Below are 15,644 nucleotides of genomic sequence, written 5' to 3' on the forward strand. Positions count from 1 at the left end.
AGGGACAAAATCAAAACAAGGGAAGTAATGTACTATAACTTTAAAAACAGGTTTGTTGTGCTTATATTCTAGTAGTTGCTTGTTGAAGAAAATTTGGAAAATAGAGAAATGGATAGGGAAGAAAATCAAAACCACCTGAATTCAACATTACACACATCTAATAATCATCCACTTCTACCCAATTGGGACAGTGGTGTTGCCGACCTCAGCGGATGCAGCCGACTTCAGGGGGTGCAGCCATCTCTTAATCTGTGTGTTTGGCATGGCCTCGCAGCCTCCCGCACCCCATGAAGATGCTCTGTGCATTATTAGGTGGTCAATCAGAACCTGTCCACGGAGAGAGGGCCCCCTTTGGAATTGCCTTTAGAGACTGCTACCCTCAGCACCAGGGCGAAATAACTGGAAGCCGTTCTGAGGCTTGTTAGTGTACACATCAATCCTCAGCAGCGTTGGCTCTGGGCAGGCTCCCAGCATGACCAGTGTGGACCCGTCACATTTGAAGAATTTGCTGTCGTGTTTAGTCTCATAGCCATGGATGGAATCAAACCTCCGGGTTTTGGACCCCTTCATTTTGCTTCTTGAAACTTGGGAAAACCTTGACTCATCAGTCATGCTTCTAATTATAAAATCTGTTAAAACTCTCTTCAGTTTTTACAGTGAATCACTATATTTTTTTTTAAATAAAAGTTTATTTTCAGAGACAATGGGTGTAAGTTACTAGGAATAAGTGGGGTGGGAGAGCTATTTTTAAGGAAGGGCACACACCCAGCAGCTCAGGGACCCAGAGCGTTGGACTGGGGAAAGGCGGAAGCAGGAGGGGACCTGGGTCCAAGATGAATGTTAACACTACTTTGGGAGGAATTCCCTGAGTTTGGCTCTAGATCTCTCGCTGTTGAGTGTGAGTGGGTCAGCTTTATCTCTTCCAGGCAGGCTGCACAGTATTTCTCTGGACAGGACATAGATTTGCTGCCTTTGTGTGGGGACTATGGAGGCCTAGCCCAGGCCAAGAAGGAGGGGAATATGTACTTAATTTTAAAAAAAGAAACATATGCATGTGTGTATATATCAGCCACAGATTCTAGCAAGCCTTTCCATTCTTAAAAGTATGGTGAACATGGGAAAAATGAAACTAGTATTTGTATTACAGTGTCTTTGTTTAAAACTTAACTTGACAATGTAGTTTTATTTTTCAAATAAGTGTGTTCTAATCTGTTCTCCTTGGCTTAGTGGCTCCCTTCAGCCCTTCTCCTCTGGTCAGCCTATCTTTCAAGATAGGGAGCCTGTGTTGTTCCTCTCTTTCTTGCTTTCCTGTCTGGGTTTGAGCTGCAGTCAGTCCCAGGCTCTACCTTCTCAGGTAGGTGCAGGCAGTACTTACTCAGTCATAGTGCTGCAGTACCTCACAGAACCTCTTAACTAACCTTAAAGAGTTCTTCTACCAATTCTTAGATTAAGTGTAAGTAGTGAAGATACAATAGTATAGCAGTGTTGCTTTGTGAATCGGAATGCTATTTGAAAGTGTTCATTTGATATAGATTGGGATCCCTCTTTTTTTCAGACCCTCCTCATCTTTTCCCTGCCTTCCATCCTCCTGTACCAATTGATGCCAGACATCATGAGGGCCGTTACCATTACGATCCGTCTCCGATTCCTCCATTGCATATGTAAGTATTAACACTTTCCTTGTTAATGAAATGGAACGAGATACTGGCTTGTACCATCTCAGGACTTCTTGTTAATGGCACGTCCACTGGGCTTTGAAGATGTGATAGAAGTGTAAGATTTACTTTTGAAATACAGCAAGCCTATCTGTTCGTGGATTCACTGAAGCAAATCCCTGCTGTTTCCTGAGGAATGCCTGTCACACTAGGTAGTCGACAAGTATTTCCTATATATTTTGCTGACGTGTGTTCTGTGGGCTGTAAATACTAAATTAAAAAGTAAAAGCCTAATGGAAAGTTACCACTCAGAATATGTATTTGGTCGACATTAGGTTTGAAGTTTTTTATGTTCAAATTTCCGTAACACGAAAGTCCTGTTCTGGGGATCACAAGGAATTGTAATGAAATTTTTATGGTAAATTTTCATAACCCCTATGTAAGTACACCAAAAGTCACTTGATTGATGGGAATGTCACCCAAACAAAATGGCAAATGTGATCGAGCACATGGTTTACAGAAAGATAAAAGGAAAGAATGCTAGTGATAACATACATTAGAAAAGGAAAAAGGAAATCTCTTGGAAATAAATACCATCTAACTTGGTTTGGAGGAAATAAAGGATGGTGGAGTTGCAAAGTAAAACAGTATTCTTTTGTAGTACTGTCCAGGAAACTGTCATGTACTATAATAATGGGAGCCACTCTCTGGGATGGGCTGTCCCTTGCTAACGGCCTTGATATATACATTTAGTCATATCTAATAGTCACCCTTTATTTGGAGACAGTAAAGTTAGAAAAGCACAAATAATACTTTGAAGAATAATACTGGTTATTCAGATGGTAGATTGCATCTCCATGGCTATTAGTTACAGCTGTGTAATTACATATTATGCCAAAGAAAAATGAAGTTGTTTTAAAACAAGTCCTCCTCTGTGAACAGAATTAATTGATATTAACAATCCTAACTACATGCCCAAGTACACATATAATATTTTACCAACAGTTTTTTGGATCCATCTCCCATTACTGAATTGTAATTTCAGAGCAGATTTGCCTGGAGGTAAGTAATAAATCTGTGTTGCAGACTTCTATAAGCATTAAAGGAGAAGTGGGTATTTATAGAGAGAGAATGCAGAAACTTGTGACTTATTCTTTGACTTTTCACTGGAACACAAGTAAGTATTTACAGGGTTCTGAAGCCTGCTAAAAATACCCTCTAATGAAACCAGGAGGCCAATTTAAAATTCCCTATACAAAGGGAAGGAAATTCCTAGTTCAGCCTGAAACATGACATGTAATTCACCCCGTTATACAGAGGTTTTATGGTACAGATGTGACCACATGGATCTCAGATGCGGGTCTGCCCCATGGTTCAGCGCATGCAAGGACCAGATAGGCCTTGGAGACATGGATCGCTAATTCCTCCCAGACTGGAGCCTTTGTGATGTAGTTAATTTAGGTCAGATTTTCTATGGAATTTTGGAGTTCTTCATTCTTTCAGAAATGATGTTCTAGAGCAATTTTTAAAAACGAGTTTATATTATTACTCCTCTGCATTCATTATAGTTTACCTTGTAAATAAATGCAAATATCAATAAAAATCCCAAGTCTTTGTTCTATAGCAGAATATAACAGTAAGCCCTCCTCTAGCCCCCACTGTGTGTTCTAGGCCCTGCTTACTGACCTGCATTGGCCCATGGTGATAACATCACAAGACAAGATGGGTCACTTCTGGACCATCCTCATAGGCAGATTTGGGGGAGTCACATTTCAGGTGTACTGTTGAGCTGGGTTTTCTTTGGATTTTAGTTCTTCCTGCTTTTTTTAGCCAAGCTTTGGATACTTTAGTAGCATCTGACTAAATCGTTCTCTAGCAGCCTAAATGAATAATTATCAAAAACATTGATAATGTAAAGCCGATAGATAATCCTGAGCCTCAAAAGAGAAGTCCTGGAAGATTCCAAGAGGGAATATCATTGCTGCGGGCACAGAGAATGGTGAGCTTATGGGTTTGTGGCCTCCTGGGACTGCCTGGTTTTGGTGTGTCCTGGCAGGGCCCTGGGTGGATACTATGCTTATGAAGTGGGCCCCAGAAAACTGGAGCATGTCACGCACCTGTGTATTTGTGACCGACATTCTCTCTGCATTGGTCTCATTGGCCTTCCCTCTCTGCATGGTGAACTCCTGCTTATACTCATCCTCAAGGCCCCTAATTTAAGGGCCGTCCCAGAGACTGTTTTTGTAGCACCTTGAGTGTAGCTTTATTGTGATGCTTTTCCTCTTACTTGGTGATTTACTGTTAACAGTCACTGCTCCCTGCTAGTTTCGTAGGCAGTGCCCAGCACTTGGTCAGGCACTTTGTAAAAGATGCTCAGTGGACACTCACATTGGCCCAGTCTGAGAGACGGTGGAGGAGCAGTCAGAGAGCTCGAATTCCTGTTCTTGTGTTGCCACTCACTTGTGCTGTGGACTCTGGCCCCTGACCTTTGCATGTGTTGGTTTCATTACATGGAGATGAAGCTGTCTGGTGTACCCAGCTCTTCAGATCACAGGGAGAGTTCAATGAAATAATGTTCATGTAAGCACTCTGAAAAGCACAGAGCTCTAAACAAATGCTGAAAGTGGGCATTCCAGGCAGTGGGGGACATGAAAAATACTGCGAGTTTCTATTCTGCCCTTGCTCAGTTTTGAGTCCCTGGGTTGCTCTTGCACCTTCTGAGGTATGATAAGTAGACTCCTGTGATCACCTTGAAAGTGGAGGCTAATCGAGGCAAATGTGGCTTGGTTATAGAAATCTTAAAAGCACGTATTTGCTGAGGGATGAATCAGTTACTTAGGAAAGTAAAATCATTTCATCCAAAACTTGAATTCCAAACTGTTTGCTATATAATTGTCTTATGGAAAATGAGATCAAGTGAAGAGTACTAAGCTTTTGCAATAAATATTTTTAATTATAAGAAGACAAAATTTGGAGATATTCTCATTTTGTACACCCAATTGTTCTTCTGGTGCCAGCTTTAAGAACTAAATTACGAGTCTCCTAAAAACAAGTATTTCTGTTGATGGAAATGCCGACAGATCTCTGTTTAGAAGAAGAGCAGGCACTTCTATAATTATGCTATCATATCCTATCATTAAAGATTCTATTGAAAGAGGTTTATAAATTGCTCCTCTTTTTAGATAAACCACCCTATATTAAGGCATCAACGATATGGTGCAGAATTAAATTAAAATCTCATAAAATGAAATATGCTTCGTATTAGCTGTTTGACACTTAATTTGCCTCTGAATGAGTAGAGGAAATCACAAATTAACCTGCCTTTGTTTTTCCAACCATGGCTTATTAGGTGTTAGAACAACTGCAATTACAGACTAATAATAACCACTAAGCCTTATAAATATGTACGGAAATACGTCAGTCTGTGTTAAAGAACCCAGTTTGTTAAATGGAATGCCTTCAGCTTGCCCTGCTTATTCTTACAGTGTTACCCACAGTTTATGGTTAGGCAGTGTAGAATGAGTATAGAAACTTGAATGAATTCAAATACAGCACTAGAAATAATTTATATTTTATTGGCATTTTGTTTCTTAACTTAAAATTATGAATTTAGACTCAGAACTTCTAAGTAGGACCTGGAATATAAGTATTATTATTCTCTGTGTTGTCACGTAAAGGCTGTTATAAAATGTACAATTCCTGCATTGCGTTTGTTTAATTCAAGTAATTTGAAAATTAAGAAACACTGGATATGAGGAATCTTCCCGTTTCGGAAGCAAAGTTATTCTCCACTGAATTCACCAGGTCTTAGGCCCCATAAACAACTGGAATGTTGCTCTGTCTCTTCCTCTCTCTCAAATCCTTTGAGAGACTTATTAAGCTAGATTGCAAGAAGTATAATGTTTTAGAAAAAACATCAGAGTGAGTCTACTTTATTACTGAGATTATTTTGTGCACTAATGAAAAAACCTGAATCTGTACACACATAGTCGTATTTTATGTATGTATTTTTACTTCTTGGTCTCCTCTGTATTTCCTGCCTTGCATTGTTGACATCAGGGCTTTTCCTTCCCTAACTGAGGAGACACTATTCTATTTTATGGGAACAAATGATGCCTGCTGGGCTAAAAATAAGTACTAATTTTTAAAATTTCACTTGGGAATGTAGGCAATTGGTATATTACAGCCTCCTACCCCAGAATACAATTGCATTGTCAAGTGACTACTTTCCGCAGTAATAATTAAAGTACTTTCTCTCTTGCATTTTGAGGGTGTGTTTTTTGTTTTTTAGTGTTAGAACTCAATTAAGCATGCTTCCTTTTTAAAAGTAGACACAGTGTATTTGTAGAAATCCAAATTATAAAGTAGCTTTAAATTCCAATTTGATTTCATTCATTTTGGATTTTTCTTGGGAAAAAGAAATTTAGCCCTTACGTACAACCTTTCTGAGCCAAGGTTTTCTAATTTATGGACCAGTATGAATTGAATTTCAAACTGTCTTTATGTTTCATACTGAGATCTGCAATTCATTTTCCAAAGCTGGGTCCTTGGTTACTAATCCATTGCAATAATTAAGCCCCACCGATCTTCTTGCCAGTCGAGCTGTGAGCTGCTCTTGCTTTGTGCCGTGGAGTACTGCACCCCAAGCCAGCTCACATAGAGGCTGTTGCATTTCACCATCCACTTTACTAATCCACTTTCGAAAACCAGCTTTTCTGTCTTAGGGAAAATGAGCACTCACGTTCTGTTCCGTATGTCAGCCTTTTTTTTTTTTTCTTTGTTGAGTCAATGTGGCTCTTTCCAAGGCTGCCTGACACTCTCTGGAATCGTTCCACCTAAGAAAGGAGAGCTGTTCTTCCCACTAAAAGTGGCCCACCTCCCTTCACCTTGGGGAAAGGACTCTGTACATGAAGATCATTAATATCAGCTGTGAAATAGAGTGCACTAGAAATAGGTAAGGCCTCGCCCCCGTAATTATGGCTGCCTGTTAGGGATGAGAGCAGGGAGATGAGAGGCAAGTTTGGCATATGAATAAATACATTTCTTTCCAGAGAGAAAAAGCTCTAAGAAAAGATATCATTATGGTAAAAGCTTAGAGAAGGAAATAGTAAGTAGATGACCAGGGCTACTACTGAGTTCCCCTCCCACAAATTTAGCACATTGCTTGTCCTGGTATTATCTTTACTGAGAGCTCACATACGTATCCCAAAGGAGCCTCTTCAGTCTAGCTACTTACTTAAAACACGATATTGGGCCTGTGCAGGTAATAGTGATTTCATTCGTTGCATTCTCAGGGAAGTTTCCAGTAAAATATGGAGATTTAGCAAAATCTTATATTTGGGAGCATAACTAGTTTGGAATATTTTAATAGTGTAACTTAAAATTAACAAAGGAAAGTTCTTTCTCCCCCCAGTGTTTCTGCTTTACCATAACCATTATTCAGACTGGTAACGTGTAATGACATATCAAATTGCAAACTCTAGCAAATCCTGTAGCAAACCCTAACACACTTCCTACCCTCCCCCCAAAAAGAAAAAGAAAACGTGAACTAAATTATAATTACATCTCTCAGGGTGAAGACTATCTGTGTGTTTCTTTGCGTTTGCTAGGCTCAGCCCATGCTCTACATATGGTAGCTCCTAAATAAATATTATTTTTAATGATGATAAAAATAATAGGTCACTGCTATTACCATCATTTTTCTTTTGTTTTTGTTTGAGTGTGTCACCTCATGCCAATAAGCTAGGATTCAAAAAACGAAAGCTTAGTGACTACTTTTAATAGAAGAGATTCTATTAATAGTAGCTATTGCCACATCAGATGCTCTCCACTGTCAAACGGATTTCCTGATATTAAAGCAGTTACTGGTCCCCTTATATGACTGAGTACTATTTAATGTATTGATGCTTTCCTGACCCTACACATGGAAATAAAATGAATGAAATTAGCCATCTTAAATTAATAATTTAAGAAGACCATAGCAATATCAAAGATAAGGGCAAAAAAGAGATGAATAGACAATTCAGTTGAAAAAATATATAATCATGACCATAGCTGACATTTTTGAGTACTTACTATAGGCTAAGCACAATATTAAAGACTTTATGTAGTCATCTCCTATAATATTTATAACGACTCTATGCTGGAGTTATTAGTCTCATTTTAAAGATATGGACACCTTGACACAGAGAAGTTACCCAGCTTACAAGTAGGTAATGCCATTGTGTTAACCCATTCGTCAGACTCCACACCCCTTGCTCCGGACTTCCATGCCTTGCCAGAGAAAATGAAGACCACAGACTTGGCTGCTGTAGTTCTACTTCCTGGATGAGCACAACTATTTCTGACAGCACCTAATAGGAAGTTTTCAGTGTTATTAGCTGTCATTGTCTTCTGCAGATTCTGAAGGTAGAAATACAGCAGTGTGGGAAGAGCCATAAAAAGCCACGTTCAGGCCCTTTGACCTAATGTGCCTGTCAAGTAACCCAAAAATGAGATGCTTATCAGTCTTTGGTACTGTAGAATGTATGACACTAAACAACAGAACGGTTTACATATTCAGCCACAGGAGTGGTTTGGTAAATTGTGATTCATCAGCTGGGTGGAGTATTGACCAATACTTAATCACATTGGAGAAGACTCTTTTAGAACATGGGTAGATAATAATTAGTGATTATAGTGGTAAATCCAATAGAAGGGAAGCCATGTTAGATCACAATGTGTATCTGCCTGGAGCCTTCTTCCTTCAGATACCTATGACTTGCCTACTCCCTTCATACATTTCCCTGCTCAGTTTCTGCTTCTCAGAGAGGTCTTCTAGAAACAACCATTTAAAAGAGGGATTGGCAAACTATGGCCTCTGAGCTAAATACGGTTCATGGCCTGTTTTTGTCAATAAAGTTTTATTGGAACACAGTGACATTCCTTATTTAGTATTATCTGTGGCAGCTTTAGCAATACAAGGGCAGAGTTGAGTAACTGTGACAGAGAATATGACCTGGAATGCCTGAAAGATAGTTTGCCAACCCTTGGTCTAAAATAACACCCCCCTCCATCCTCACTCTGTACTTCTTTCTCTTATTTATTTTTCTCTTTTTTATGAGCAATGTCATGTGTCATGTTTTCTACTTTTATGCTTTTCTACTGCTGTTCTTCACATTTTTCACTGCATATCATGTCACATCAAAAAATAAATGTCTTATTATTTGGTTATCATTTCTTGTGATTAACTGAAAAAGTTTAACGCCTGCCTAATTTTCAAGAACTGTCTTAGGCCGCCTACATACATAGTTTCCTCATAGTTAGGAAAAGATGGTTGAGTTTCAATTCCTAAACTTTTAAAATTCTGATGAGCGGGCACGTAAATCCAGATCCACCGATACACACTTTTACTTTGCGTTAAGAAACAACCACAAAACAGATAAATTGTACTCAAAGGGCATATACTCCTTTCTGTTTTGCAGTATTTCTAATGACTGAATTATTGAATTCGGTCCTCAGTTGCAGAGAAAGCAGGCCCTAATTATAGTGTATATTCAGAGAGTCTGAGCTTCAGCTTCTTGGATAAAATTCCTGTGTTCTTTGTGCTGCGCTCAGCAGCACGGTCCAGGAGCAGATATTGACTGAGGCATTCACGTTCACTGAACCGGAAGCCGCCGACTCTATAGAGGCTGCTGTCAAACCTGTTGCGGGGGCCTGGGAGGTACTGAGCTGTAACAGACTTTTTTCTTTGAGTACAATGCTTCCACTCATGTTAAGCCTGGCTTCAAAGAAAACAGAAATTTACTGTCGTCATTTTATTTATTTTTTTAAATATGTGTTTGAGAAAATTGAACTTTAACAGAATTTGTCCCGATGGAAAGACACTTTGAGGTTAGTTTTATATGACGAACACTGCCCAAACGGAAGCTGCCTGCAGCCTTTCCTATGTGGCCGTCTCTCCCTCACTTAGGTAACAGAGCCCCACTTTTTTCACCTAAACAAAGACATGCCATTTCTTATAGCCACACTGCAAGCTGAGTTCATTTCAGACCTTTCCTCGGGGGAACAAAGGCCAGTGACACAGGGCTGCCTGTCACTCATTGTTATTGTGGTATCCCCATCCCTCCCCCAGGGAAAATCATACATCAGAAAATCAGTGTTAGCAGATATGTTTCCAGGAACCTGCTTGCTAACTTTCTGAATATGAAGTAACAGATGAGCGAGATTTTTGCATCTTCAGTGATCCAAGCAAACTAAGCACACTAAAAGGAAATAGGAGGAGAGAGGTGGATTTTGAAACTCATCCTGGGAGTTCTGAGAAAAAGTAGGGATGTTTTTGCAGATAGCTATACTGAAACAAATTTGAAAAATACAATCTTGGCCACTTTTAGTTTTGATGCGGACTTTGTAAAAGCAGACCAGAGCAGAAATGGGCATGATTTTGTTGCAGTTCAGTAAAAATTAACAAGTTACATGACTTACTGGCCTGTGTTTACCTCCAGTGCTGACCTAGCTAATTTGGTGACAGTGGTTCAATTTTTACAACTCTGTATTGAAAAACATCAAGTGCGATGCTAGAAATATACTCTGCCTCTTTTATGTGTATCTACGCGCGTGTGCAGGAAGAAAATAATGCAGGGAGAATGGTCAGAGTGACAGGAACTGCCTTAGAGCATGTGAGTGCATTTCCAATAAAGATAAAAGTGAGAGTCTATGACCCCAAGCTATAGGTTTTCTAAAATCCCATCACCTAATATTTTGGCATATGCAGCATCTCACATGTTTATAAGTGACAGATATTTAAAACTTTCTTACGCAATACAGGGAGGTGACAGATTCACTAAAAGCAAGTTCTCAGTTGAGACTCTTACAGGGAATAGAAGCCCAGCCCCAGACTGAAAATCTGAACTAATATCAAAATGAATTGTGTGAATTGTGTGTACAGTTGCCCTTGAAGGCATTCTCTTCTTTTAAGGCTTTTTTTTTTTTTTAAGGTTCTCCCATACAGGGTCCCTCATTGCCTGGAAGCACCTGTAAATTGTTCCTAAGGAGCTCTGTACATACCATGGCCAAGTCTAGTATGGCCTAGGTAGCCAGCGCCCAGCCTAAGGGACTTAGGTTAACTGGGCACAGTAAATGATTCCCTCAGGCCTGACAAGGTTAATATGTCTTTCATAACCTGGGAACAAGTTACATGTGAAACAGGAAAACCGCCAATATTCTTCTAAATACATTCAAATAGTATCCAAATACTGCCAAGTTCACCATAAGTGAATAGTATCTCCATCATCTGATGGGGTGGAAGGAGAGGGAAGCTCTAGGAGTTAAATGAATTGCCTCATTTACAAAACAAATCACCAAACCATGTTGCTAAAATATGCTTTACATTTTTAAGACAGCATGGAAATAAATATTCCCAGTTTACTAAAATGCTTCTTGCCTCTGTTCAAAGTAATCTCTGGTTCCCCCACAGAGTAAAATCTCCATATTCCTAGCACCCATTGTCATCAACATACACTACGCACACCAGGGAAAGTTTTCGGGAACAAAGTTAGAATTCTAAGTCAGTAACATGAGCAATCAGACCTCTAAAGGCGACTCTGATTTTTCATATGCTATTTGCCGGGGATGTAACAGTTAAATAGTAGAATTACGTTGGATTATGTTAATACTTTTATTACCTGTCATGTTGTATTGATTTATTTAAAGCAAGTATTTTATGTTTTTTTAATATATCTTCACTATGTTACTATATATGCGTATGTGCCCATACAGTGCTCACTTCTGTCTGTGTTCCTTGTAGTACTCTAAGCCTGTCCTTGGGATTAGTCAGCCAAAGACAGCATGGTCTTCCATCTTAAAGGAAGTAGTCAAGAGGGGGAAAAGAAGGTCAGCCTCAAGTATTTTAATCTTGTTTTAATGATCAAAGTCATTTCGGAGCTGCAGTGATACATGTAGTCATTGGATTGAGGGAAGAATAGTCCAAGTCAAAAGTCCACTGGAAACAGAAGAGTGAGGCTGGAGCTGTGAGCAGAGGTGCAGCCTTCTTCAGAAAGCCATGCTAGACTCCATTCTCCCAATTGAATAGCTGCACGGTTGTGGATGTTGTATACTATACGTGAGAGAGAATTTTCCAACTTTAAATCCTTGAGCACTTCTGGAGTCTCTCTTCATCCTCTGGAATGTGGGGAGCAGGCTGTGGGGATCTGACCCAGGAGGTGGGTACACTTCCAAAGGCCTTTTCGTGATCTGAAGTGCGATCCAGAGGTGCACTGCACCATATTTAATTTGTGTTAACCTCCCCACCTTTCCCCATCTTTTAACTGAGACAAACAGGACTTTTTAGTTACTTAGGTTATTACTGGTGGTGGTTTCTGTGTGTGTTGGAGGAGGGAGTTGAGTTGGAAGTTGGGAGTTGTGGAAGTTGAATTGGAAGGAGTGAAAATTAGAGTCCACCCCCTTCCCCCGAGTGTATTGGAGAGAAACATCCTTCCTTGGTCTGTTTGCTTTGCAAGGGTGTCCTTTGATGAGGTCTTTGTCCTAGGCACCCACTGAAGTCTCAGTGTACTCAAGCTTTAGAAAAGCCTATTGGCCCTTCTTTGTTTTCTTTGTTGAACTGTTTATTTTGCTTTCTTCCCATGAGGTTCCCTGGCCTTGCTCTGACAACGCTTTTCTGCATGAATTACATTCCTCCGAGCCACAAGTCTCCTAATTCTTCCAGTCCATTTGATTCCGGCCTGTGTGATTAGTCCATGGCTTCGATCCGCTGTGGGTCTCTGCCAAGCAGAGTGCTTGCTAAGTGCCCCTAACGTGGAGACCTAAAGACATTTTTTAACCTCATTAGTGAGGAGAGTAGTGCTTCATTCTAGTTTAATAACATGGCTACTCTTGAATCATTACTAGCCTTAAAATCGGTGAAGGAGGCTACTAAGTCATTTGGTTTTCTTACAGTGTGAATAAGGCTATTGAAGGAGGGTAGTTCAGGTGTTACACTCAAGCCCAAGTTAGTAACATAAATTATCCCGTGTAGGGTGAGAGGGGAGCCCACCAGCTCCATTTGAGTTAAATTTACATATCTAAAAAATTTCATCATAATTTGCATAAAATGGATTGCCACATGTATAGAAATAATGAATAACAAAAACAAAATTATTTGAGTATCTTATTATAACCATTACATTTTCTTATGTTATTTTTTGAAGCATGGTTTATGACTGGGACAGAAATGAACAGCTGGTAAACTTATGAACTATGTTTTCTAACTCTGTTAACAAAGAGTAAATATTTTATTCTTTAATGCATTATGCCTTCAATGTAGATACTGGTAAAACATTGTGATATAGCTTGACAAAATTCAGCTGTCTTAAAAGCAAAATTCTTATAAAGGGTACGTTCAGTTTTTACTTGCTTTTTTGTGCATGAGAATTTCTACTCTTAACAAGCAGGTGGGGTGCATTGTAGCTAACTAGGGGTCTGCATTTATTGATCGTGTACCTGGGAGTAGTTTTAATAATAATTTTAAAATATTAAATAATAATATTTAATTAATACTAAAATAATAATTTCAATAATAAATTATAAATATAATTTTTATAAAATAAAAATAATAAAAAAGAGGACCAAAAAGTTTGTCAGGAATGAATTGAACACACAGTCAGTGATGAAAATGATACAGTATAAATTTATAGTTATTTTTAACACAGACACTCTTCCTTAAAGAACTGGGGAAGTACCAAGCAGTGTGGTCAGGGCCTGGTTTCATTGGTATTCTCTTCTCTTCTTGCTGGGCCTGGCTTGAATGAGGCTCTTGGCGTCTGACCTCTGTGAGCCCCCAATATGGCTGTGCATCACTGGGGCACAGACCTTGTTGTGAGGTTCTGTGCCAGTGTTCCATTTAGTAAATAAACACTTCAGTGTGCAGGATCAAGGTGCTTCTTCACAGAGGGAGGATTTATCAGGAAGTTGGGAGTTAAACCTCTTTTGGCTAGAAGAGGCACTTCCTGCTTGGAGTGGGCTCTGCAAACAGAACCCCCAGTGAGCTGAAATGCAGCTTCCATAATACTTCTTGTGTAACACAACTAAACATCCCTCATGAGTATGACTGGATTATGGCTTTGTTGAATAGTTCCTTTGAGCACATCCCTTCCCCACCCAATAATATGTTGGTTACATTCACCCATGACAATGCTATTTGGTTGGGTTTCAAAGTGTAATTCCAGAGAACTCATAGTGCTGTTGGCACGTGGCTTCTGATGGTCCTCTTCCTAAAACTAGTTAATCATCTGTTTTAATAATAAATGTGAACCTCAGTGAGGTTCCATTCTCGACTCTACCACACCTTAACCAGATCCTCGAGCACTTTACCTCACCTCTGCAGACCTTGTTTTCATGTACAAAATAAAATAGTTAGATTAAATAATTTTTAAGATCCTTTCTAGTTCTTAACATCTCATGATTATGGAAAAATTTAAATTTGTTCGTTGTTTTTTCCTAGTGCGTGGACACTTACAAGGGGATTCCATGAAAATATTGTGGCCCTAACACATGCATGCCCACATGCCATTTTTCCCCCCTAAGCCATAAAGTTTCTTGCCTGCTCTTTCCTTATGTGAAGCTCTGCTGAAAAAGTCTTGCCTGAATGCTGGTCATACCTCCCTCATTACTCTTTATACTTTCCAAGTGACACTTTGTATATACTGCACCCACCAGTGTGACCTGTCATGGCACTACGATTTGAACGTCAATTTAAATAGGTTCCCTTTGGAAGTTAAGGTAGCTAGATAAACATACCATCCTTTTCTATTAAAAGCTTCAATAATGTTAAAAATATAAGTGTATTTAAGCATACATGCACATGTGTATCTGGTTTGGGGTAGTTTTTTTGTGTGTTTAAAAACATAGACTTTGAAGCATAGACTGGGTTTGAATTCAGCTCAGATGTTTACTGTCAGATTACTGAATCTGTCCAAGCCCGTTTCATCATTCAATGCCATTTTATATCAAGGATTCAGCAAAGGAGCATATATATATAGCACTTAACACGGTGTCTGTCACAGTATAGGTATTTGACAAATGGCAGGATTGCCTACTACATATCTATCACCATATTTAAATCATCTATTCTGAGTAGTGCATCCCTTTTTCCATTTTTTAATGTCTCTGAAGTTGGGATGTAGTTTACAATCTATAGTGTTTTACGATTGCTTATTGGTGAAGTGGCAGTCATGAGGAAGTTCCAGGTATCTTTTAATAAAGTGATTTTGCTTGTATTTCCCTTTTTTTGTACATGTACTGGAATGATATATATTTAAAAAATCTATGTCCGAATAATTCTAAAAGAGCTCTTTTAATAAGTAAAGTAAAAACCAAAAGTGATAGGGAACCATTATCTTTTTTTAGTGGTATCTAAAACAATTTTGCAACTTTATGTAGATAATGTCTTAGAGTTGAGGATATATACTATGTCATATGTATTATGTGTGTGTGCGCGTATGTATTCGGTCAAAAAATTGATCCATTGTCAAGACTTTTTACACTGAGAGCCCAGCCCCATTTTCCTGAATGTTACAATGATGGACCTAGTTGCAAGAATGCAAAGTTAAAAATGTGAAGAGAATGTTTTCAAAATGCTATTGCTGCCTAAACCTTGCAAAATGAAAAACGAGCACTTCTTCAGCTTGGAACAGTTTATAAAGGGGGAAAGCATGTGTTGTGTGATGGTTATGCTGGTGTATTTGTGCAGATGCATAGCACAGGCTCTAAGAGGGTAAGACTTCATGATTAATGGTGTTTATTCTTGACAGAAGCCTCCTTTATTTATCTGCAATACAGTTTAGTGATTTTATCAGGCACCTGAATGAAAAATATTCAGTCATACCAATATTGCAGTGTAAATTGAGTAGAGTCACTTTTTATTATATCTTTCTGCCTTATCATCTGCACAGTAATTTTCTAGCAGAGGTTTGATATGGAAAGGCTGGATTTAGCTGTACTTGACACAAAGCCTCT

General features: G+C 39.0%; 1 protein-coding gene across 2 annotated transcripts in view; it reads left to right on the plus strand.

Annotated features, from left to right (window-relative positions):
• The window catches only part of GLI3 (GLI family zinc finger 3), a 279,045-nt gene that overhangs the window by 161,745 nt on the left and 101,656 nt on the right, over positions 1-15,644 (plus strand). For both annotated transcript variants that reach the window (XM_073008935.1, XM_073008936.1), the window contains exon 5: positions 1,556-1,661. In XM_073008935.1, the coding sequence (XP_072865036.1) occupies positions 1,556-1,661 (106 nt within the window). The remainder of the gene's footprint in view (positions 1-1,555; positions 1,662-15,644) is intronic.

Source organism: Chlorocebus sabaeus, chromosome 21 (genome assembly GCF_047675955.1).
Source record: "Chlorocebus sabaeus isolate Y175 chromosome 21, mChlSab1.0.hap1, whole genome shotgun sequence".
Lineage (NCBI taxonomy): Eukaryota > Metazoa > Chordata > Mammalia > Primates > Cercopithecidae > Chlorocebus > Chlorocebus sabaeus.